Source organism: Rattus norvegicus, chromosome 12, assembly GCF_036323735.1.
Source record: "Rattus norvegicus strain BN/NHsdMcwi chromosome 12, GRCr8, whole genome shotgun sequence".
Lineage (NCBI taxonomy): Eukaryota > Metazoa > Chordata > Mammalia > Rodentia > Muridae > Rattus > Rattus norvegicus.
The window spans coordinates 16,245,594-16,270,825 of record NC_086030.1 but is presented as its reverse complement, the minus strand read 5'-3'; the positions used below and the strand labels follow the sequence as shown (position 1 = coordinate 16,270,825).

General features: G+C 46.4%; 1 protein-coding gene across 2 annotated transcripts; it reads left to right on the top strand.

Moving 5' to 3' along the window:
- Positions 1 to 88: 88 nt before the first annotated feature.
- Kdelr2 (KDEL endoplasmic reticulum protein retention receptor 2) lies at positions 89 to 18,402 on the top strand. Of its 2 annotated transcripts, none has more exons than XM_063271257.1 (5): positions 89 to 436; positions 9,020 to 9,120; positions 13,463 to 13,621; positions 14,960 to 15,212; positions 17,323 to 18,402. In XM_063271257.1, the coding sequence occupies exons 2-5, from the start codon at positions 9,115 to 9,117 to the stop codon at positions 17,355 to 17,357; spliced, it is 453 nt and encodes a 150-aa protein (XP_063127327.1). In that variant the 5' UTR covers positions 89 to 436; positions 9,020 to 9,114; the 3' UTR covers positions 17,358 to 18,402. The 2 variants fall into 2 exon arrangements, with proteins under 2 accessions (XP_063127327.1, NP_001013140.1); NM_001013122.2 differs by having other exon boundaries at positions 107 to 294.
- Positions 18,403 to 25,232: the final 6,830 nt, after the last annotated feature.

The following is a 25,232-nucleotide window of genomic DNA, read 5'->3' as shown; positions in this document are numbered from 1 at the left end:
TTAAGGGGCGTGGCAGGGGCGTGGCCCAGCGGTCGCCCGCTCTCCCAGGCTGCTCCGCGCGCGCGACGGCAGTTCGGCCACGTCCCTGGCCACGTCGCGCCCGCTCCCGCCATCTTTCGCCGCTTCCTCTCTCAGGGGCTGTCGCCGCGTCCTGAGTCGCTGCCGAGCTCCGGTGCCGCTTTGCCGCGCCGACTGCCACCACCATGAACATCTTCCGGCTGACTGGGGACCTGTCCCACCTGGCGGCCATCGTCATCCTACTGCTGAAGATCTGGAAGACGCGCTCCTGTGCTGGTGAGCGGCCGCCGGGGCGAGGCGCGCGGGGCAGGAGCGCGCGCATTCGGCCCATTCGGCCGACCCATTCATCTCTTGGTCGTTCGGAGGCTTGTGTGGGGCTTGCGATGGCCAGACACACCCACTTCGGCCTGCCCGGCGGGTAACAAAACCTCTCCCGTGTGCACACGGGCTGGGGTGTCCGTCGCAGCTCTGGGCCCCCCGGGTCTGCCCTTGGTCCGCTCGCGAACTTGATCCGTTCGGGCTCAGAGAGCGCTAGCGTAACTGCCCCGGAGTCCTGCTGCATCTGAAAAGTTTAGCACGGAATTTGTGGGGTTCTAGAGGCGTGTCCCTCTCCTTGGACTTTTGGGGGGCGCCTCTGAGTCCCCAGGAATCAATGGGAGACTTGCTCGAGGAGGATGGAGATAGGACCGTGGGCTCGCAGGGCCTGATGTGGCAGGCAGGCCACCCTCGAAGATGGGGCTGGCTGGAGGAAGAGGGTATCCTGCTATTCATCCTGTTCTCTTGGAGAACTGAAGCAGGGGATAGAATGGGGAGGCAGGATGGTGTCAGGTCAGACCCGTGCTTACAATTGAAGGGGCTACACTCAAGTCTTGGGCTTCGGGATCTCACGCGTCATAAAAAGAGATGCGGGTCTTTTAAGTGAGTTACTTGGCATAGTTTTTATGCTACTCTGAGAAGCAAGCTAGTTTTTCATTCTTGAGTGTGGCCGTTTAATAACTGGTTCTCTTAAACTGCAAGCACTGGGTACCACTGAGGTCTCTGCTCTCATCTAATGTCCTGGCTCCACGTCACCAGTGAGTTGGCGCTGCACCTCCCTCGAACTACATGCATATTTCATTCGAGTATTGCAGAGAGGCAGTAGAATGAACTTTCCTCATATAATAGCTGTGGACTTCTGCATTTCGTTAAATATTAGGAATCTTACAAGTCTTAGATTAGTTCTTGGTGAATATGATGGCCCTTGCCTGTGATCCCAGCACTTGAGAGTTGGAAGCCCGAGGTTCAGGAATTCAAAGTCAGCATGGACTACATGCTGACCCTGTCTCCAAAAACACCCCCTTCCCCAATTAATTAATCGGTTGATTAGGTAATTAAATACCTTCTTAAGATACTGTTCTTCAACTTAATGCTATGCCTCCTCAGAGAAATAACTTTAGTAAACTCAAATTTAACGTTCTTTTCAGAAAGAGCAGAAAATAGGAGTCCTAAAGGACCTGGGTGATGGAGACGCCACCTATCTAGTTTAGTAATAAACACCTCATCCAAAGTAACACCTCTGACTCTGCCCTCCGAAGGTCTCTTCTCTCTCTCTGAACATAGTTGGGATCCAGGAAGCAAGCACAGCCCCGAAAGACCTTTGCTCAGTCAAAGTGGATGTTACAAAGTCCTTGTACTGAAACCAGGGTATCTGACTTGGAGGTGAGCTGAGAGGCTCGATTGCGTGATTCCTAACGACAGTAGATTAACTGCTGCAGTTGTGATAAGTGTGTATTAAGGAGTCAGCTTAGTGTTTTATATGATCATCTCTGCAGGTCTGCATGGTCCCCATGCTGGAGGAGGGAACCGAGTCCTGGGGAGGTTAACCGGGATTGAAATACAATTTCCAATTAACTTTTGCTTTGGCCTGAGCACTTTCAGTGTACACGTTTGATGCCAGTGGCTCTGGCACCTCTGTTGTGACATTTGGATGTCACTTTTAGTCTTTAGGTGTCTTTCTAAATCTCGAAGTCTCTTCATCTTCTTTCTTATGTTCTTCTGTCAAGTGGAGATATATTTTATTTTTAATTCCATGAGTGCTGGTTCCTGTGGATGTCAGAAGAAGACATCATATTCCCCTGGATCTGGAGTCACAAGCAGTTCTGTGCTGCCTAATGTGCTGAGAACTGAACTCGGGTCCTTTGCTGTAGCAGTAACTCCTCGGAATGGCTGAACTCTCTCCAGCCCCAAGAAACAGAAGGGTTCTTTTAATTGTTAATTTTTTGTGTGCCTGTGTGAGTTTACTACAAGTGTACAGAAGTCCTTGGAATACAGAAGAGGGGTGTCAGATCCTCTGGAGCTGAAGTTACAGGCAGTTATAAACTACCATGCTGTTGCTGGAAAGTGAACCCAGATAGTCTGCAAGAGCAGCAAGTGCTCTTAACTGCTGAGCTGTCTCTCCAGCCCTACAAAAGTAGGATTCTTTTTTTTTTTTTTTTTTTTTTTTCTTTTTTCTTTTTTTCGGAGCTGGGGACCGAACCCAGGGCCTTCCGCTTGCTAGGCAAGCGCTCTACCACTGAGCTAAATCCCCAACCCCCAAAAGTAGGATTCTTAAGGGAACTTTGAGTAACCAGGAAAAAGGAAGCAGGTTGCTATTTAATATTCATTGTTTTCATGGGAGATTAGAGCATTGAGGAAAACACAGTGTTTGAGCTGACGCCAAGATGAGAAGGTAAATGGTGAGTTCAGTTTGTAACCCCAGGTATCCCTCAGACGTTAGTAAGTCCTTCTCACTCTTGAACTCAAGATCCTCTTTATTCTGCTTGATACAATTTTCTGACCTTTCAAAAATGAAAATCACCAAGATCATTTACTGTGAATTAAATGCTGACTTGTTTTAGATGCTCTGTTTTTCCATGCTAAGTTTAAACGTTGTTTAGAGGCTTTTGAAAGAGGAAGAACTTGATCAGAGTTTCTCAAATATCCGGAACCCAAGCCCTGTCCGTCCAGGTGGTGGTTTTCAGTTTGAAAATCGGGGCTCATTTTAGGGTTTCAACACCAGCGTTGAACCTAAACCACAGGGCATTTTTCCCTAAGGGAAAGGTGAAGCAAACAATAAGGAAGCTGGACGTTACCTTTTGAGTACTCAGTGTTGCCTCAAAGCTGGAATCCTCCTGCGTGAGCCTCCCAGGAGCTAGGCTTGCAGGTACACCTCTCCACTCCGGACTTTAAGGACCTGTTTCATAGTTGGGGGCAGTGAGCTGATTGTGCTTGGTTGTAAATTCTGTGGTCGTGTGTGTTGTCACTGAGTGAGAATGTCTTGTGTTCCCAAACTGCCAGGCACCTTGATGGTCAACTTGTTTCTTTTAGGATGTCACTTTTTGTCCTAATCCCTTATCTAGAGTACCATGGAAGAAGAAGCCATAATGTTTACTTAATTACGATGCTGGAGTTTGAACCCAGGGTCTCACTGACGTCAGGCAAATCTCTACCAATTGAGCCCCGTCTGTCCCAAAGCTGTGGTTTTGGTGAAGTGCTTTTCCTATAGGCTGATAGTCACTGCCAGTGTTGTGCCGAGTTTAAATGACTAGTGAGTCCTGAGATGAGTGACCTCCAGCCTCCTCCTTTATTTACTTTCCCTCATAGTTATTATGTAGGTTGTTAACCTTTCAACCTGTCAAACTTGACAGGAGCATATGTCCTTGAATGTCCTGGAGCTGAATAGTTTTTATTTTATTTTTATTTATTTTATTTTTTATTTTTTGCTGGTATTGGGGATTGAACCTTGTGCATTCTGGTCAAGCTCTTCCATAGCTCTCTATCTCCCAGTGGTAACACTATTTTTGTTGTCGTTGTCGTCTTTCTCAGTATCTGAAGCTTTTGCACCACATTCTTAGACTCCTCTTGGAGCTGCTTTCTCTGTTCCTTTGAGGGCTAGCTAATCTCTTCCTAATCACTACCATGCACTGCTCTTCCACCCTCTGTGTGCCCAGCACCGAGAGAACTCAGAGCCATGGATGGCAGCAAAGCTTGTGCTCTGAAAGCTACAATGGGAGAAGCCTTAGTTCCATCCCTGCATGTTATAAAATGAGTGTAGCAAATGCATGCTGTAATTCCTGCATTCTGCAAGAAGACATAGGACTAGAAGTTCAGAGCCATCTTTGGAAGAATCTGGAGACTAAAAAAGAAACTGCAGTGGGACAATGTTTGTCTAGCATTTTTGAGCCTTCGTGTTGCACAAAGAAACATACAGGTCAGGTGAGGGGGTAGTCATGTGTGAGGAGGGACAGATATAGCTGTCAAGCTATTAGGACAGTGACTTCGGTGACTGTGAAGTAGGAGGAGGGACCCAAGGACACCTCCTCTGACATACCAACAGGAAGTTTAAAGATTGCTACAGAAAAGAGAGGTTGTGTAGGCAAAGAAAACCTTGAACTTCTTACCCTCCTGCTTCCACTCGGAGTGCTGAGATCACAGGTGTGTGCCGTCCTGCCCAGTGTGTGGAGTGCTGGGCACTTTGTCACTGAGCCACATCTCCAGCCACAATGCACTGTTTGTAGATAAGAGATATTTGTGTAGAATTTGTAACAAAAACTATAAACGGCTGGAGAGATGGCTTCAAGGTGAAGCTGACTTGCTGCTGTTGAGAACGTCAGATTTCTGTTCTTAGCACCCACATTGGGAGGCTCAAACCACTAATAACTCTAGCACCACAGGCTTTGATGCCCTCTCCTGCTCTGCTCTCCAGTACGCACACGCACACGCACACACACACATGCGCGCACGCGCACACGCGCGCACGGCAAACACAAATAATATTTTTTTTTTTTTTGGTTCTTTTTTTCAGAGCTGGGGACCGAACCCAGGGCCTTGTGCTTCCTAGGCAAGCGCTCTACCACTGAGCTAAATCCCCAACCCCAATAAAATTTAAAAAATATAAAAGTCTACAAAAATAAGTGTAAATCTAGGTGGGAAATTAGAAATAATTCAAATGGTCAATGGTCTCCTAATTTTTGTTATGTCCACACTGGAACAGGATAGAACAAGAAAATGTGTGTTTATAACAGGGAAAGATGATTCCAAGACATAAATTGATATAACAGGTTGTAAAACATAAGGTTACGGGGCTGGGGATTTAGCTCAGTGGTAGAGCGCTTACCTAGGAAGCGCAAGGCCCTGGGTTCGGTCCCCAGCTCCGAAGAAAAAAAAAAAAAGAACCAAAAAAAAAAACATAAGGTTACTTTAAAGGGTAAACATGTATGGGCACACATGCAAATGCAGTGGAAAAGGACAGTATGTGGCTGGAGAGGTGGCTCAGCAGTTAGGATCACCTGTGGACTCAGGTTACTTCCCAGCACCTACACAGGGGCTAACGATCTGTAGCTCCAGTTCCCAGGACCCTGACTGCTTCTGGCCTTCATAGGAACCAGGCACACATGGTGCACATACATGTGGCCAGACACTCATACACATAAAACAATCTTTTTAAAAGGAGGGGCATCAAAGCAGCTCCTACAGTTACACTTAAAATGGAGATAGGAGGGCTTTTTACGAGAGTAGGACTGAAGAGATGGCTGTCATTGGGAACTTTCTGAGGACTCAGGTTTGGGTCTGAACCTTCTTGTCTCTGAGGGCACCTGCACTCATGTGCCCTTAACCCACAGACAAAGGCATGCATAATTAAAAGTAATAAAGATAAACCTTTTTAAAAAGGAGACATTAAACCCTTTCTGTATATCTCAGCACATTTGAAACATTTTAAGAATGATTGCCATGAGGTTTTTTTTTTAAATAAGAAAACAAACAGCAGACAGTGTTTAGTAAGACTGTCATTTCTCAAGCGTTCACAACAGCATGTGTGCAATAAAACACTCTCCTAGTCTTTTCAGCATTCACGACAAGTAAGTGTAATCTGTCTCCATGTAACAAAGGCAAAAAATAGAATTAGGGTGGTATATAATAGGACTACCCTTATCCTGAACCCCAACTGAGCTTGAACCTAGACCCTCTGGTTCCCAAACAACCCCCCTTCCTGCTGAGAATCTAACCCAGAGTCTTGGACATGCTAGATAAACACAAGTGAGCTTCCCTTCAGTGGAGGTTTTGAGACAGAAGATACTGACATGTAGCCCCGGCTGTCTTTGAACTCTGGTCTTCCTGTCTCAGCTCTATAACTACAGATAGGCTGGCATTGCAGGCTTGTTCTGCCATGCCTGGCTGTGAGGTTCTTATATAAGTATTGAGTTGTGGAGTCCAGGGGAAAGGTCAAGATGTCCAAACTTGGTGTGGTGGTACACACCTGTAATCCCAACACTTGGAGAGGAGGAGGCAGGAGGATGAAAAATTCAAGGTCAGTCTGGGCTATTTGTCCCCACTAAAAGAAGGTTTTTGTTTTTTGTTTGTTTTTTCTTTTTTTCGGAGCTGGGGACCGAACCCAGGGCCTTGCGCTTGCTAGGCAAGCGCTCTACCACCGAGCTAAATCCCCAACCCTTTTTTTTTTTTTTTTTTTTTAGTTAGAATATCCAGATGCTTTGAGAGAATCTTAGGAGTGGCCTTTCTGGGTGGCCTGGCCCACAGTGTTTGATGCCATCCTTCTCTTTACAGGATCTCCTTTGTTTCGATAAGGCATCTGTTTATACACCAGTAGGAATGTCAGGAACCCAGCTCTGAACCTTAGCTGTAATTTAAAGTCCTGTGGTCCCAAGTGCAGAGACGATGTGTGGTTTCGTAAACCTTACTGAGCTTTTGGTGAAAGACAAGCATTCGTGATACTCACTTGACAAGTTCTGCTCTTGACTGCAGCTCTCAGATGCATTTTTACCAGGATGTCACTGAAGTGCTCACAGTGACTGTGCCCTGAGTGCTTGTTTCATGGTTGCCTTGGAACTTTTTGTTCCACAATCAGGTTGGTATTGCCTGTGATTGTAGCTCATTAGTAAGGTACTTCCTAACATGAGGCTTTAGGTTTGAGCTTCAGGATTGCAGGTAGACAGACAAAATGACTGATGCCCAGCACTGCAGATCCATCAATAGACAGATAAGGTAGAAGCTATTCCATTCCACTCCTAACCCCCAGGAGATTCCTGCCACCTGCCACATCCCATCTTTAGCTTGAGATTGCTGTCTTCTGTGAAGATGGGATGCCTTAGGAACAAGCTGCTACTTGCCAGTCAAGCGCCAGGCTAGAGGAATGCTTGCTGCGTCCTGTAAGCATCCCAAAGTCCAGATGCGTTACTGTGTGGATTCCCATCACACATGCTGCCTGTCTTCTCCTTTGTCCAGTGCTCACTCAGGGAGACTCAGTGTCCAGCTGATAGTAAATTAGGGCCTAGGGCCAAGCCCAGAGCATGTTATCTATTTACAGTCCTAGAGACACAGTAGGATTCAGATCCCCTCAAGTTCCATCCAGAATTGCATACTATGGGACTGCCCATGACGTGAGGATAAATTGAATTCCATTGTCTTTTGAGCATGTGTCTTTCTGGACTCTGCCATGTGTCAGGTGTATCAGGTGTATGGAACAACTCACAGCTTCCACAAGGGACTCTGTGTCCAGTGGAGTTTTGCAGAGAACAGAGTTGTGTGGGATCACCAATGCCTTCTGCTGTGCCTGGCTTCACATGGGTTCTGGGGAGCCTCTCACTTGCAGGACAAGTGTTTCATCTGCTGAGCCAGCTCCATAGTTTAAAGTCTGTGGAGAGGCCAGGGCAGCAGCTGGCATGGAATGCCTGCTGGGTGAATCAGCAGCACCAAGACAGGGTGTCTCCATCTCCCAGCGGAGGTGATGGTTGTCTAGTTGGGTCTCCCAGGACAGGGATGAGCTGCCACCCTGGTTTTTAGTGTAGGAATTCTGAAGGTGATTGGGTGTGCCTGGTCCCAAAGCCCCATTGGAATAAACTGCCTGTCTGTAACCTGTCTTAATGAAAATACTGGAAAGAACCACAGAGCAGATGAACTGGAAAACTCTCAAGGCCCCACCAAACTTCCTGCAGGACCTGTCTGCTGCTCCTGTCTTTCTCCATTCTGCTCTCACTCCAGGGTTTAGTATCTGCTTCACCCTTTCTCCTCTGGAACATTAATCTCTGATAGAAAAAAGTTCCTGTTCACAAGCAAAGCAGTCAGCAGCAGATTGGCTGCCCAGCTCTGCCCTGGGCCCTTGTGTAGAAGCAGGTCAACTGATTTTCTCCTTTCCAGTCAGGTGTTTCTTATGAAGGACCTCATTCCTCACACTGAGAAAGTGCTCACATCCAGGCTTGTAGTCTGTAAACTGTAGGTGACCTGAGAGGGTGGCAGAGAAATGGGCACTTGCCATGTTCCACAGAGTGACTCGAGCAGCATGTGATGAGTTTTCTGCTGGGTCCATGCCCAGTGCCGTAGTATGCACCACAGCTGAGGTGTTCCGATCTCATAGCAGTCAGCTTCCATTTGTCTGCTCAGTCTGCAACATCTTGAAATTCACACAGCCATGTGGGCCAGTGTAGGTGTGTGAAAGGTCAGCTGTACACTGTGTTCTGGTCTCCCATGTAAGCTGTGACTGTCCTACTCTGCAGGTGGAAACATGGTGTCGGGCGTATCAGTTTTTATTTTGTATTATTTTGACATGGTCTCCCTGTGTAGCTCAGGCAGGCCTGGAACTCAGTCTTCCTACTTCCCAAGTGTTGGGATTTCAGGCACTCGCTAGCACAGCCAGCCTTAGGTGTTAACGTGTGCTGGGCATGAAGGCACAGATGGTGAGGAAGGAAAAGAAGGTAGGAGGCTGGAGAGCAAGCAGTGAGTGAGCTGATGGAGCGCATGTCTTGGTGTATTGGCCATAGTTTAATGAAGCTGCTTTTCTCAAGTTGTCCACCATAACAGGACAAGCTAGGACTGTCTAGAGGGGTGTTGTAAGAAAGAAAGTGTGCTGTCCTCTGGCCTAATCAGTTGTTCCCAGAGCCTTCCCTGTCTGCTGGCTCCCAGGGCGGTCCCATGACCTCAGGAGCCAAAGATCTTCCCAGGCTGCCCTAACTCTTGCCTTTTGTTTCTTCAGGTATTTCTGGGAAAAGCCAGCTCCTGTTTGCACTGGTCTTCACAACTCGTTACCTGGATCTTTTTACTTCATTCATTTCGTTATATAATACATCTATGAAGGTATGGTATGATATCGGCCCCAATGCTTTTGTCCACCATGTGCACACCTAGGGGAAATATTAGCTTTTTTTTTTTCTATTTAAAATCTCAAGAATGGGGGTTGGGGATTTGGCTCAGTGGTAGAGCGCTTACCTAGGAAGCACAAGGTCCTGGGTTCGGTCCCCAGCCCCGAGAGGGGAAAAAAAAAATCTCAAGAATGATAGCTAGGTGCGCTGTTCTTTTAATTTTTTTATTTTTTAATTTCAGAATGTGTATATGTGAATACAAGCGTGCTCACGCTGTGCCTGTGTGGAGGCCGGAGGAGACTGCTGGGAATGACTTCCTCCTCCTAACTCAGATTGCCAGGCTCATCTGACAAGGGCTTTTACCTACTTAGCCATCTTGCTGTGTGTGTGTGTGTATGTGTGTCTGTCTGTCTGTCTGTCTGTCTTTCTGTATGTCTTCCTATAGATGTTTGAACTTTTTCATATGTGTACAATACACCCTTCTCAGATGATTGTGTGCAGTGTTTTTCTGTAGAGACACCCCACTCTATGTGTGTGTGTTGTAAGTTTTTATTAGCATATATTCATTATAATTGATGGGCTCCATTGTGACATTTTGACACAAGTACATAATGTATTTCAGTCACAGTCACCCCCATTGCACTCTTGTCCCCTCTTCTGCCAATCCCCTTCCTGTCTGCTCTCGTGTCTTTTTCCTTTATGTACTTATTTTATGGTGCTGGGAATTGACTCAGGGCTTTGTTCTGCAAGCACTTTATAGCATTGTTCTAAGTACTTGGTTTGAGGCTCCCTCCACCCATCACTTTGTGTTTGAAAGTGTCTTGACAAGTATAGCTTAAAGTGGGCATGTAGTATTTGGGTTTATGATCTTTGCTAAAATCAAATAAAACAAAAACTTGAGGGCCAGTGAGGTTGCTCAGTGGGTAAGGGGGCTTGCTGCCAAGCCTGACAACTTGAGTTCAATCCTGGGGACTCACTTGGTGGAGTAGAGAACCAGGTCCTAATGCTTTCCCCAACCTGCCACACACACATGCCCACACATACGTAAACACATACACCAAATAAATAAATGTTTAAAAATTTAGAGGAAAAAAAAAGTAAGTTTGAGTCACCTATAATCATTCTTCTGGACGCTAGTAATCAAGAAATAATTAGCTGCCTTAAAAATGGCTTTAAAAAATGTCTAGGTTGGACCAGGAGACAGCTCAGGCTGTAAAATGTGTCTCATGTATGCATGCCTGAGGGCCTCAGTTTGATCCCCAGCACCCATATAAGTTGGGCATGGTGGCACCCACTTGTAGTCTCTACTCTAGAGAGGTAGAGACTTGAGGATCCCAAGGGCTCAGTGTCCTGCTGGCCTAGCCTGATTGCTGAGCCAGTCTCACGGCGCTGTAGCTGGAGAGCTGACTCAGCAGTTAGGAGCACATACTGCTCTGCAGGGAACGTGAACTGGGGTCCCGGCACCCACATTAGGAGGCTCACAACAGCCTGCAGCTCCAGCTCCAGGGCATCTGGCCTTTTTGTGGCTTCCGTCAGGTATCCCTACATACATCATGTACTTGCACAGACATGCACATAAATTAGATAACTCATAGACATGCAAACACCCTAGGTTGACTTGTGTGCCCCCCACACACACACACATCTGCATGAATGCATCCATACAGAATGACTAGGTTTCTGCCTGCTGACTGAGTGAGCTACTGGAGATGGGGAGTCAGAATCTTCTCTTTTCTGGAGGCCCAGCTGTGGGCAGGCAGGGCGCTGGGAAGCCCCCGGCTATAGTAAGCCTGGACTGGTATGGTTCAGAAGTGTCTCGTGTGGGGGCAGAGAACGTGTGCGCTTTGTTTATTATACACGCATAAGGTTAAAAGCAACAATTTTAATACCATGCTGACTGTTTATAAATATAAATGCATAACGAGGGTCTGGGAACTGTTTAGTGTCGTGGTGGGTTTTTAAAGCATTTGCGGACTTGGTAATTACCCTCATTTTCCCATTAAGTCATTTGCCCCAATGTTTTCCTAATTAAGTTTCTCAAGTTGTGTTTCCTAAGGAGGAGTAGCTAGGCAGTGTGGTCCTTATCCCAGCCATCTGTATTCATGATTGAAATCTGCTGCTTGATTCTTAGACCTGCAGTTGATTCTGTCTGCAGTTTACAAATTGATTTAATTTCAGAATATCGGGCTTTTCCTTAGGGCAGGGTGACCTTTAAAGATGAAAGAACACAGGACTCCATTGTGGATCCTTCAACAGCTCTGTTGCTGTGTACACAGAATTGCTGTCTCAGAGGCAGAAATCTCACAAACTAGCTTTCAGGGGTCTGGGAAAATGGCTCAGTTAAGAGCACTTGCTGCCTGCTCCTCTTACAGAGGATAGGAGTTCAGCACCCGCAGCAGCCTCCATTTCAGCCCTGGGGCTTCTGATTCCCTTTTCTGGCCTTTGCAGGCATACAAACATTTGTGCATACGTATACATATAAATCAAAAATAAAATAAATTTTGGAGCTGGAGAGATGCCTCATCAATTAAAATGTTAAAGTTCATACTTAAACATTTTTTAAGACTTATTTATGTGTATGCATGCTTTGCCTGAGTCTGTAAGTATACCATGTGCCTAGTGCCTGTGACGTCAGAAGAGGGCATTGGATCCTGTAGGACTGAAGTTACAGACAGTGGTGAGCTGCCGTGTGGGTGCTGGGAACTGAACCCAGATTCTCTGAAAGAGCTCCCTTATGAGCTCCTCTTCTTGGGCCGCTCTTGCAATGGACACTAGTTCAGTCGTCAGCCTCTACGTCATGTAGTCTGTAGCTCCACTTCCAGGGAATCTAATACTCCAGGTCTGCAGGTTCACTAACCCACAATCAGACACAGACACATAATAACTAAAGAGAACATCTTTTTAAAAATAGTAGTAATGGGAGATGGGTCAGTGTGGGGTTACATCATTTGTTGTTCTTGCAGAGGACCTGACACCAATAACTCTAGTTCCAGGGGCATCAATCCCTCCTGCCCTTGGAGGGCACCAGACAGGCATATATAGATATATATGTAGACAAATCACTCACAAAATAGAAAAATCTAAAAAGATAAATAAATAGCCTTCAAATACATAAACAAAAGTAACTTGATTTTTCTTTGTTATACCAGACTGAAATTTATAGCATCAATCCAAATATTTATTATTTAAGTAACATTTTAAAATTTTTATATGTTCACTTATTTTGCTTATGTCTGAGTGTACATCTGTGAGTGCACATAGGACACTGATCAAGTGTGGGTTCAGGACACCTCTAAGGACACCAGTCTCTGGGTTTGGCCCTAAGTGCCTTTACTCATCTTTCTGATCGTAAACAAAGCAATACAGTTTGAGTAAAAACCACGGAGGAAGAATTAACCTGGTTTACGGTACTTATCTCTATAGAAGAGCTAGCTGAGGAGTCTTGGACGAAGTTCTCTGTCCAGAACAGCACTGGGCTTTGCATTCATTCATTCCCCTCCAAAGCTTCTGTGTCATCGCTCAAGGAAAAGCTTGTTTCTTTGAAAGTTTCTTAGAGTTTTAAGATGTACGCTTAACATTTGATCAGACAGCCTGCTCCTAGGTATAAATGCAAAAAATGAAACTTATATTCACACATAGGCTGTAACACATGTTCATAACAGCTACCTACCACCTACCAACAGGAAATAGGACACCTCTCTTTTAATTGGTGAGTGATAGACAGTGATATATACCTGAACATTAGTCCTCTGCTCAGCACAAGGAGGAAATGGGCCAGAGACTAGGCTCAGTGAAGATGAGTGCTTGTTGATCAGTCGTGAGGCCGGGAGTTCAAATCCCAGCACCCAAATTTGGCAGCTTACAACAAGTTGTAACTCCAGTTTCGAGGGATCTGCTGCCTTCTTCTGGTCTCCATGGGTACATGCACACATGTACACAATAAATAAAAATTCCTTTTTGAGCTGTAAAAAAGGGGAAATTTTTAATGCATGTAGTAACGTGTTCCACTTCACTCAGGTAGTACTCTAAAGAAGGCAAGACTGGAACCTTGAGGGGGCTTAACTACAGAGGCAGAGGGGTACGATCTGGGGGTGATAGAACAGCCTGTGTCCTAAGTGTGGTAACTTTGTGACTCCAGAGTACACACCAGCCAAGGGTGAGTGAGAGAGAGAGAGAGAGAGAGAGAGAGAGAGAGAGAGAGAGAGTGAGTGTGTGTGTGTGTGTGTGTGTGTGTGTGTGTGTGTGTGTGTGTGTTTAAAGCTGACTATGTAGGTGGTAACAGCAGTGTTTAGGAACAGTTGCCCTGTACTCCTAACCCGGTGTCTCTCTCTGTCTAGCTTATCTACATTGCCTGCTCCTACGCCACGGTGTACCTGATCTACATGAAGTTTAAGGCCACCTATGATGGAAATCACGACACCTTCCGAGTGGAGTTTCTTGTGGTTCCTGTAGGAGGCCTCTCATTCCTAGTCAACCATGACTTCTCTCCTCTTGAGGTCAGTTAAGGATTATTTAGCGGTCACATCTGGTTCCCTGCATGAGAAAGGCCTGTTGACAGAAGTGGGCTCTGTTGACTTGTTTTCATCTGGGTTTTGCTGTTCTGCAGATTTCTGGCACAGTAGCCTCTGTTGTAAATAGATTGGGAGACTGGAATAATCCACACAGGTGCTTGGTGTCTGCTGACCGTTCACTGCTGGATGTTGCTCCAGATTAAGCCTGCTGTTGTGGCACATGCCTGTCAGCTCAGCACTTGGGAAGTAGAGGCACAAGGATCAGGAGTTCAAGGTTACTCTCAGCCACATAGTGAGTGTGAGGCCAGTGTGTGCTCCTAAGACCTTGTCTCGGTAAAAGAAAGTGGGGTGAACAGACTTGGAAGATATCTGTTAGTAAAGTATTGAATACCTGAGTTCCCTCTCCAGAACCCACAGGAAAATGGATATGCAGGGGTGCGTATAATCCAAGCCGGGGAGGCAGAGTGGTGGGTCACTGGGGAACTCATGAATACTGGAGAGCTCATGGCTAATAAGAGACCCTGTTTTTTTTTTTTGTTTTGTTTTTTTTTTAAAGATTTATTATTTATTATATATGAGTACACTGTAGCTAGCTGTCTTCAGATACACCAGAAGAGGGCATCGGATCTCTTTACAGATGGTTGTGAGCCACCATGTGGTTGCTGGGAATTGAACTCATGACCTCTGGAAGAGCAGTCGGGTGCTCTTAACCGCTGAGCCATCTCTCCAGCCCAAGAGACCCTGTTTTAAAAAGGCAGGTGGATGGCACCTAAGAAATGACGCCTGAAGTTTTTCTCCAGTGTGAGCACACATGTGTACACACACACACACACACACACACACACACACACACACACACTGCAGATGCTCCTTGATTGATTAACCTGCTAGTTGGACAGAAGGTTCATGTGGCTAGCTTACCAACCCAGCACATTGTAGCCTGTTGTTTCCCAGTGGTGCAGGGATGAACTGTGGGTGACAGCTCTGTACCTCATGGCTACTGCCCAGCATCCCAGTAGCCCAGACAGGTGAAAATTCAAGTAAGCTTCCTAGTGAGTGTGCATTGATTTCATTGTCAGGAAGTTAAAGAATTTTACAGCAGAGCCATCTAGTGAGACATACAGTCACCTGGTGGACAGGCAGCAGGAAGTAGAATGGCTGGGGACCTTGGCTCTGGATCTGGACAAGCCTCAGGAGCGTCTTCCAAGAGCATGACAGTCACCACCTTACCCAGCTCCTCCAGCCTCTTCCCTGGTGTTTGCCCTTCTGGGTTGGATGTGGTGGCCGGTTGCTCCTGGCTGAAGCCAGCCTCTTGTCTTTCAGATCTTGTGGACCTTCTCCATCTACCTGGAGTCCGTGGCCATCCTCCCACAGCTCTTCATGATCAGCAAGACCGGCGAGGCCGAGACCATCACCACCCACTACCTCTTCTTCCTGGGTCTCTACCGTGCTCTCTACCTAGTCAACTGGATCTGGCGCTTCTACTTCGAGGGTTTCTTTGATCTCATTGCCGTGGTGGCTGGTGTCGTCCAGACCATTCTCTACTGCGACTTCTTCTACTTGTACATCACAAAAGGTATGGCGGCTCTAGCCTGCACTTTGTAGTTGTGGGTCCGTCACAAGAGCCTTTGCTTCAGTGTGGCTTTAATGCTTTCAGTGGTGTGTTTCATTGTACAAGTTCTGGCAGCCCGGTGGGTAGTGTGCTTGTCTAGCATGCTCCATACGCTAGGTTTAATTCTCAGCATGACAGAAAACCAGGCATGGTGATTCCAGCACACGGAGGCGGAGACAGGAAATCATGGTCATTTCCACTTTGAGGCGAACTTGAGTCCTCCCTGTGTTAGCCCCTTCCTCCAAATAAAAAAAACCACAAGGTTCAGTCAGAACTAAAATTCCTGACAGCCATCAAAGGTCTTACCACTCAGTTGCCGTAAGTGCCTGGGTGACCAGTATGAGGTATCTGTACTCACAGGTCTGTATGTGGGGGAGACCGCATGGGAGTCCATAGGCTCCCCTTCTCCCCGACTCATGTCAGTAACTAGAACTGACAGAGACTTCCAGTCTTACCTTTGCTTTCCCAGACTCTGTTGGTGAAATTTGGTTAGCTCAATATCCTTCCATATGTCTATTTTTACATTTATATAAATATAGGACATACATATCTCTAGCTGTCTTATGAAAACTATTTGTGGTCCTTGCTCAGGAAAAAAAAGATGCACATTTATTCCGATGCAGGCAGAGTCCTGCACAGCTGAGAGCTCAGGCCCAGCCTTCAACCCTCACCACACAGCCAGGTTCCTAGTGGTGGGCCTGCTCTGTGCCACAACAGAATATCCTAGCTTTGTGTTTTGTTTTGTTTTGCTTTGCTGTCTCATTGTGTAACTGGCTGGTCTAAGTCTTGTGCTGTTGCTACTCAGCCTCCCGAATGCTGATACACTATCTTACGTGCTTTAATGTTTAAAGTTTCAAGCTACTCTTCCATAAACTATAGGTGTACTAGGGTGCGTCATAACAGTAGCTTTGATCGGATAGGCTGGCACATACACAGGTAATCACACTATTCAGGAGACTGATGTAGAAGGATTGTGAATTTGAGGCCAGCCTGGGTTCCATAGCAAGCCTGTCTCAAACCAAAAAGCAAGAACAGGGTTGGGGCCGTGGCTAAGTGGGCAGTATTTGCTGGGTGAGTGTGATGTGAGGACCTGAGTGGGATCCTCATAGACAGCCAGGCACAGTGGCTTGCACACACCAGCTGAGACACATGCATGTATCTGTGAGGGGAGGGTACCTATGACAAGATAGCAGCTGGAGACAGGAGACTCCCAGCAGCTAGCCTGGCGTGCCCAGCAGTGAGCACCAGGGAAAGTGCCTGCATCCCACCAGGTAGAAGATGATGACCAACATCCTAGACTGTCCTCACTTGCATACACAAGCTGAGACACGTGCATGCAATTCCTGTGCTCTTCCACCCCCAGCCCCACCCCACACATCAGCAAAAAGAGTAGCTCTGAATTTAGTTGGTGCCTTAGGATTTTGCTGCTGTGAGCAGACTCCATGACCAAGGCAACTCTCATAAGGACAACATTTAACTGGGGCTGGCTTACAGGTTCAGAGGTTCAGTCCATCATCATCAAGGAGGGAGCATGGCAGCATCCAGGCAGGCATGGTGCAGGAGGAGCTGAGAGTTCTACATCTTCATCTGAAGGCCACTAAGAGAAGACTGACTTCCAGGCAGCTAGGACTAGGATCTTAAAGCCCACGCCCACAGTGACACACCTACTCTAACCTCCTGAAAGTGCCACTCCTTGGGCCAAGCACATTCAAACCACACAGTCGGGCATTTTGGGCATTTGCGTGGCTTTGTTGGTTTTTGTTTGTTTGTTTTCTCCACTTTCCAGTTTTGTTTGTTTTGGTGGGGATGGTTTAAGACAGGGCTTCTCTGTGTAGCCCTGGTTTTCCTGGACTCACTCTGTAGACCAGGCTGGCCTCGAACTCAAGAGATGTCCTGCCTCTCCCCCTGAGTGCTGGGAGTAAAGGTGTGCACTGCCACCGACTAGCCTGGCTGTGTGCTTTTCTGTTGTTACTTCCTTGTACTTGGGCGTGCGTATGAGCCGAGGACCAGAGAGAGGGAATCCGAGCTTGCCCACATGGTAACCTCTTGTTTGTGCTTTTCTGTCACATCCTAGTACTCAAGGGAAAGAAGCTCAGCCTGCCAGCGTAAGTGCCAAAGACCGTCAGCAGCCTCTGCCCTTCAGGGTGCTCAGACAGGGTCTCACCATGGCGAAGGCTCGGGATGCTCAGTGCGGAGAAGCAGACACGGCTTCTTCTGTGGCAGCCGCTCACTGGTGGCTCTTCAAGGATGCAGAGCGAAGAGACCAGGAGGCTTCTGTCTACTGCATCCTGCCTTATCTTTTTTATTACTATGTACAAAGATTTTTTTACACAAAGAAACTTAATGCTGTGTTAATAAATTCAGTATGTAGATGAATTGGGGCAGTTTCCAAAAGTGACGATTTTGTGCAGAATAAGTACAAGCCTCTTTTTATTTTTTTGAAAATTTGCTGAGGTGGTCAATTCTTTGTGTCTACAATGAAATTATACTCCTTGACACTTGGTAGATTATCCAAACATCGTCAAATTTTCATGCTATTTATTTTATTTCTTTCTTTCTTTTTTTTTTTTTTTTGCCAAAAGATGAGTTGTGTTTGTTTGAAATCTGAGACACTGTGTTCCATTTGGTGTTTCTGTTCAAATGCATCCTCATTGTCCTGGAAACCCTTCCCCAGATGTCACACTACATGTCAGGTCCAGGAGGATGACTCGCAAGTCCTACAGATTTCATTACGAAAACTTCAAGGTTCCCAGTGGAAACCTGGAAACCGTCAGCTGATGCTCACCAAATGCTCGCCCTTCACCCCTGCGGGGGCCTGGCAGCTCGAGGTTATCTGAGGGTGCCGAGAGCCACCGCACCCTCTGACTGTGAGAGGGTGGGGGGTTGATGGCTGTTTTGGACAGAGGACTCTGCTCCTCTGAGGCATGGAACACAGATAGCTACCTGTCAATGTCAGGCACAAATCCGAAGGATCACTACAACCATGTCAGACTCAAATGTTTTCTCATAGCACTTTTGGTGATAAATTGATTGACAATCTTTAATTGGCAGCACCAGTTATCAGTCCTTACATTCTTTTTAGTATTTTTTTTAAACTGGGCTCTTGCATGACCTATATTGTGTTAACATCCTAAATAAACATTTTATTAAACAATTGTGGTCTTTTCTCTGAATTAGGCTTTGCATGTTCAGTGTTAAGATGCAGCGGGAGCTCTGCAGGGCTTCGCAGTTAGCACGCACATGGTGGGCTGGAGAAGGGGCTCGGTGGTTAAGCACTTGCTATCCTTTGAGTTCAATTCCCAGCATCCATGTGATGGCTCACAGCCACCTATTACTCCAGTTCTGGGGGCTGCAGCACCCTTCCCTGGGCTCTGAGGACATGTACATGCGTGTATACATCCTTATACACACAAGATAATCTGGACAACGTCCTGTGTTTATAGGAACACTAGGATTCTTCATCTGCTGTGACCTTTTCAGTGATACAACACACATATTAGAAGTAAGTGTTCCTCGTAATGTGCTGTCTGCAAAAACAGTATTTTTGCTTCCTGCAAAGTGGCTTGTGGAGGAAGAGAGCTAGGAGGTCGTGTTTTGATTTTGATTTACCATGGGGTCTCTGTCAAAGTTGGCAGTACAGCTGTAGGCTGGCCTCTCCCTGCCCATTTGACTTTGCTCCTGTACCTTGTGTTTTTGTCTTACACATGAGTGTCTTTCCTCTACCATCTGATCTAATTCCTTGGACCTGCTTTCCTCAAATGATTCTGAATGGGGGGTGAGTGGAAAGTCACGCCTGTCTGCCCACATTTGCTGTGTGTGGGGAGAGGGGTGTTGGATTGTTTATCCTGGGGTTTCACATGTAAAGGGGACACTGGCTGGAGCTGGGCACACTTCATAGAACAAGGATCTGAAGCCTTCAGTTCCCAGCACCTTCTGTTCTCGTGCTATCCAAGTAGGATAAAATTGGCTGTGGTGGTGCCCACCATCTACCATGACATCTTGAAGAGACCGGTCTCATGGGGCGTGGCCATGTGTGGCATGCTTCAGCGTGGTTTCATAGTTAACTTTGCCTCCTTTTCGTTGAGATGGGCTCTCGATACATAAACCAGGCTGACTTTGAACTCAGAGACTGACCTGTCTGCCCCTGAAGTCCTAGGATCAAAGATGTACCACCATGCCCAGCACGATATGAAACTTTGGGGTTTTTTTTCTGACAGTTTTTGATGCAAGATAATGTTTGGACTCAGGCCGGTGTGGAGTCTTGCAAAACTCAAGGCACGGGATTTACTATGAATTTCAGTTCTGTAGAGAAACTGCAACTGCAAGGTTTAAGAAGTTTAACTGAGCTCTTGGGCCAGCAAGATGGGGCTTGGTGGATTCCCGTGCTTGCAGCCAAGCCTGATTACCTGCGTTCAATCTCTGGAAACTACCACACACAGAAGCATTTTCCTCTGGCTTCCACACATGTGCCACAGTGTATGCATACCCCGCAAAAATATTTGAAAGACCCCCTCTTGGTGAAGCTTGGTGAAGCTTCTGGTGTATTCTGCTTGGTAATTTTTTTTTTAAATATAAACTTTAAAAAGAAGATTTATTATATATAAGTACACTGTAGCTGTCTTCAGACACGCCAGAAGAGAGCATCAGATCTCATTAGAGATGATTGTGAGCCATGATGTGGTTGAACTCAGGATCTCTGGAAGAGCAGTCAGTACTTTTAGCCACTAAGCCATCTCTCCAGCCCCTGATTGGTCTTCTTAAGAAATGATCTACACTTTACCCTTCGCTTTCTAGGGAGAGCTACCCTGAAAGCTTGCTGGAAATTGATATTGCTAGGAGCCTCTCTGACCCAGAGGACACTGGCTAGTTGTGCTAGAAGTTTCAGAATCCTTGTTAGAAATATGTAGAAGATGTGTGATATGGCTCAGTGGGTAGAGGGGCTTGCTGCTTAAGTCTGGTGGCTTGAGTTCAATACCTGGCTGGAAGGAGAAAACCAACCCCGTAAATTGTCCTCTGACTTCCATGTACGTGCTGATGGATGCTCACAGACACTAAGTACACCCTAACATACAGTAAGAACTAAAATAAGATATTTTGTATTGTGTGTATAGGTGTGTGGGTATGTGCGGGTCTCTGCCAGAGGCATCAAAGCCTTTTGGAGCCAGAGTTACACAAGGGTTTGTGAGTTGACTGTTCTGGGTGTTGGGAATTGAACTCAGGTCCTCTTCAAGATCTGTAGCACTCTTAATTGCTGAGCCATCTCTCCATCTCCCCAAGTAAAATGTTGAAAAGGAGTAAATGTGTAGAAATTGACTTTTCTGGACCTTCACAACTGTCTCTCAGGTTTGATAAATAATTAAGGAACGCCACATGGGGTTCGGTTTGGTTTTTCCGCCCTCTAGTGGTCAATTTTGGAATTCCCGTGTAGCCTGAATCCCCCTTTGCCGTCCCTATAAAGGTTAGTGTGGATTTTTTTCTCTCTCCTATATAATCCCTCTTTTTCTTTGGTTTTGAAACAGGATTTTTATCTGTAGATGGCCTGGAACTCCCTGTGTAGACCAAACTGGTCTAGAATTCATAGAATCTGCCTGTCTCTGTCTCCAGAGTGCTGGGATTAAAGTCCTGGTTTATAATTCCGATTTCTTATCCCTGGGCATGTGGAATAAGACTGTTAACAGAGTTACTGTGGCGGGGCTGAGGCAGGAGGATCCTAAATTCAAAGTGGCCTTGGAAACCTCCTGAGATCCTGTCTCTAAAGTGCGGGATTGGGGAAATGGGAGGAGCGAGGACCTGAATTTTGTTTTTGTCTTTTTGTTTTGTTCTTTCAAGACAGGGTTTCTCTGCGTAGCCCTGGCTGTTCTGGAACTCACTCTGTAGACCAGGCTGGCCTTGAACTCAGAGATCCCACTGCCTCTGCACCCCGAGTGCTGGGATTAAAGACCTGTGCCACCACACTGGTTAAGAACCTGCATTTGAATCCCTCGTTCCCACCTAAAAGTTGGATGTGTGGGGTTGGGGATTTAGCTCAGCGGTAGAGCGCTTGCCTAGCAAGCGCAAGCCCCTGGGTTCAGTCCCCAGCTCCTAAAAAAAGAAAAAAAAAGTTGGATGTGTACCTGCGACTCTAGCACTGAGAGGATTCACTTGGAAGCCTGCTCACAAGCCAGACCAGCTGAACATCGAGTTCAAAGTCAGCGAGAGACAATTAGGGTCCTCTAGAGTCACAGAACTTACGGAACGTCTCTATATGTTAAGGGAACTTACAGTCTACACTCCAACTAACCCAACAGTGGGCAGCTATGGATGGGAAGCCTAAGGATCTAGCAGTTGCTCAGTCCCCCCAAGGGTAGGTGTTTCTGCTTGTCCTCTGTATAAGCTGGAATCCTGATGAAGTAGGTTCCAACAGATGTGCTGGCATGTAAGTGCGGGCAGGGGAAGGATTCTTCTTCCCTTGTCCTCACGCAGGCCTCCAGCAGAAAGCACAGCCCAGATTAAAGGTGTGTACCACCTGCCTGGCTCTGGACTGTGCTGTTTCCCAGGCTGGCCTTGAACTCAGACACCTGCTTGCCTCTATCTCCTGGGATTAAAAGTTTGTACTACCTTGCCTGAACCTAAACTTTTCATGGCCACTATGCTTCTGGATCAAAAGTGTGTGCCACCCCATGTCAAGATCCAGTCAAAAGCCTCTGTCTTCCAGCCCCAAGACCTGACTCACAAGGTGCCCTCCATTTCTGGCTTGTGGTTCATTCCAGTAGTGGTTAATTTGACAACCAGGAATAGCCAACAGAGAGAGCATGTCTCAAAAACCAAGGTAGGAGGGAGTGCTGGAGAGATGGCTCAGTGGTTAAGAGTACTGGCCTCTCTTCCAGAGGGCCCAGCTTCAATTCCTAGCACCCACATGGCAGCTCCCAACCATCACTAACTCCAGTCCTAAGAGACCCAGTACTTTCTTCTGGCCTCCAAGGGCACAATGCCCATGTGTAGGATACAGTCAAAAAACCTGTATACATAAAGGAAATAAAATAATTTTTAAGATTAAAGTGGTTGGGTATGGTGGCTCATGCCTTTAGCCCCAGCACTCAGGGGGCACAGGCACTCTTGAATTGGAGGCCGGCCTGGTCTACAGAGTGAATTCCAGGGCTACACAGAGAAACCCTGTCTTGAAAAGAATGAATAATAATAAATTAAGTAATGAGGGGTGACGGAGATCGAAAGTTGACCTCTAGATTGCACACACACTGGCTAGCAAGGTAGCTCAATGGTGGACCACTTGCCCAGCATGTGCGAGGTCCTGAGGTCTAGCTCTCGTATTAGAAGTAGAAGAGAAAGGGATAGAGGCGTGGCCAGCAAGTGGAGGAGAAGAAAAGCAAACTGCGGCATAACAGCATTGATCCTTTAAAACACACTGATCCGGGGTTGGGGATTTAGCTCAGTTGTAGAGCGCTTGCCTAGCAAGCGCAAGGCCCTGGGTTCGGTCCCCAGCTCTGAAAAAAAGAAAAGAAAGAAAAAAAAAAGAAACCACACTGATCCGACATAGTGTACATAGTAACAAAAATTACATGCAGAGACCGTTAAGATCTGACACCTTGCTGTAATCTGCCTGCCGGTCACTGACACAGAAAAATAACTGGACTGAGAGCAGGGTCAGGCTGACCATGTACCCTGTTGTGTTCTGTGTGTTCTGAGGTGTGTTACTCTTTTTTTTTTTTTTTTTTTTTGGTTCTTTTTTTCGGAGCTGGGGACCGAACCCAGGGCCTTGCGCTTCCTAGGCAAGCGCTCTACCACTGAGCTAAATCCCCAACCCCCTGAGGTGTGTTACTCTTAAGAAATGCCACTCAGGCTGGAGAGATGGCTCGGTGGTTGAGAGCACTGATTGCTCTTCCAGAGGTCCTGAGTTCAATGCTCAACAGCCACATGGTGGCTCACGACCATCTGTAATGGGATCTGGTGGCCTCTTCTGACACGCAGATATATATGCAGAACACTGTGTATATAATAAATAAATAGATCTCACTGTGGCTTTTATGTTTTTTTCCTGTATAAGCCGGCCCTGAGAAATGTTTGCCACCATAGCCTCAGCTATGATCCTGATGGATCATCATTAGGGTGTGCGTTCAATCATCTGTGTCTGACTGAGATCGGTATTTGTGTGGTTTGTGGAGTAACTCATGGTCCCCAAGAAAGATACTAATTTTATCCACAATACAGATACGATTTTATTTGAATCAAAGAAATTTAAGCCTCAAGTAGAGAAATGGAGAAAGGGAATCGATCAATTTGAGGGGACGGCAGATTAAATGTCCCTTTCTGGTTAGTAATTTGTCTCAGTGCTTGAATGCTTGTCGTACAGGCCACGGGGATCTGAGTTTGGAACCCCAGAACCCACATAAAGATCTGGCGTGGTGGTGTGTTCCTATAACCCCAGCATCATTGGGGCGGAGACAGATGGACTCAGGGACTCACAGTCCAGCCCATGTAGGCAAAACAGGGAGCTCCCATTTCAGTGAGACCTTGTCTCAGAAGTGAGGTGGAGAGAGAAAAGGGAAGACACCTAATGTCAACCATGCTTTCCATGTACACACACAACCTGTGCCTTCCATCTGCACACACAGCCAAGTGCATCTGCATGAATGTATGCACACTCGGGGAGTAAGCATGTGCACACACACACACATACCAGTTTCTCCAAGATAACAGGACGGTGTGATGAGTTGCCAAGGACTCTGAGGAAAACTTCCTGTAAATTTACAGATAAGTATGGAGACCAGATGCAAACCTAAAGGGAGAAACAGGGAACTGTACCAAAGAGCTCACCTTTTCCCAAAGTCCATTATGGAACAAGCAGCTGTATGTATCACAGGTCCTCAAGTGCCAAGCACCTTTCTCTGTGTATAAAATGTTTCTATTATCATTTAAAAAGAAAAGCCAAGCTGTTGGTGGTGCATGCCTTTAATCCCAGAAACACCCTCAGCCAGAGAAACTCTGTTACAAAACAAACAAACAAAAGTCAGTGTCTGGGTATGGTGACACAGATAGCCGGGTCCCAGAAAGCTGAGGCAGGAGGATCTTGAGTAAGACCATGTCTCAAAACAACATCCAGAATTCCCTGGTGAAGTGTGAACAGGGGCATGGCTCAGGCAGGGAGAAGAGGACTTGAGGAGTAGGCCTAGGACAACTTCATTTTCTGGTTGTTTTTCTTAAAGGTCCACTAATGCGTGTTTTAGTTTCTTCCCTATGGTGATTAAATACCCCAGTAAAAGTAATTTAAGAGAGAAATCATTGATGTTATTTTAGCTCACAGTTCTACGCAAGATCACTGAAAGGAAGTCACAGCAGCAGAAGCTGGAGACACATTGTATCCACCATCAAGAAGCAACCTCTGCATAGGGAATGGAACTGCCCACAATTGGGCAGTTCTTCCCGTGTCAAATAGTACAATCAAAGTAATCATCCACAGACAGGGCCACAGGCCATGTCTAGACTTCTCTTTGAGACACTTTGCACAACACCATGTGGTTCTAGACTTTGTCAAGTTGACAACTAAAAAAAATAATAATAGGTATTAAAATAGCAATCCATTTACCTTATTTTTAAAATTTAGATTTACTCATTTTATGAGTGTTTTGCCTGTGTGCATTTGAGTGTGTGTGTGTGTGTGTGTGTGTGTGTGTGTGTACACACCATGTGGGTGCATGTGTGCCTGGTGCCCATGGAGGCCAGAGGAGGGTGTTGAATCCCCCGAGACTGAGTCACAGATAGTGTAAGCCACCATTTAGGTGTGGGGAATCGAACCTGGGTCTTCTGGAAGAACAGCCGGTGCTCTTAACCTCTGGACATTACTCCCATCCCTAACTTTTTCTTTGAAAATGGGATCTCATTATGAAGATGGCGTGGGACTCACTATGTAAAACCAGACATAACTGTAACTCACAAGAGATCCTCCAGCAGCTGTACCCCAGGTTAAAGGTGTGCACCACTGCACCTGAC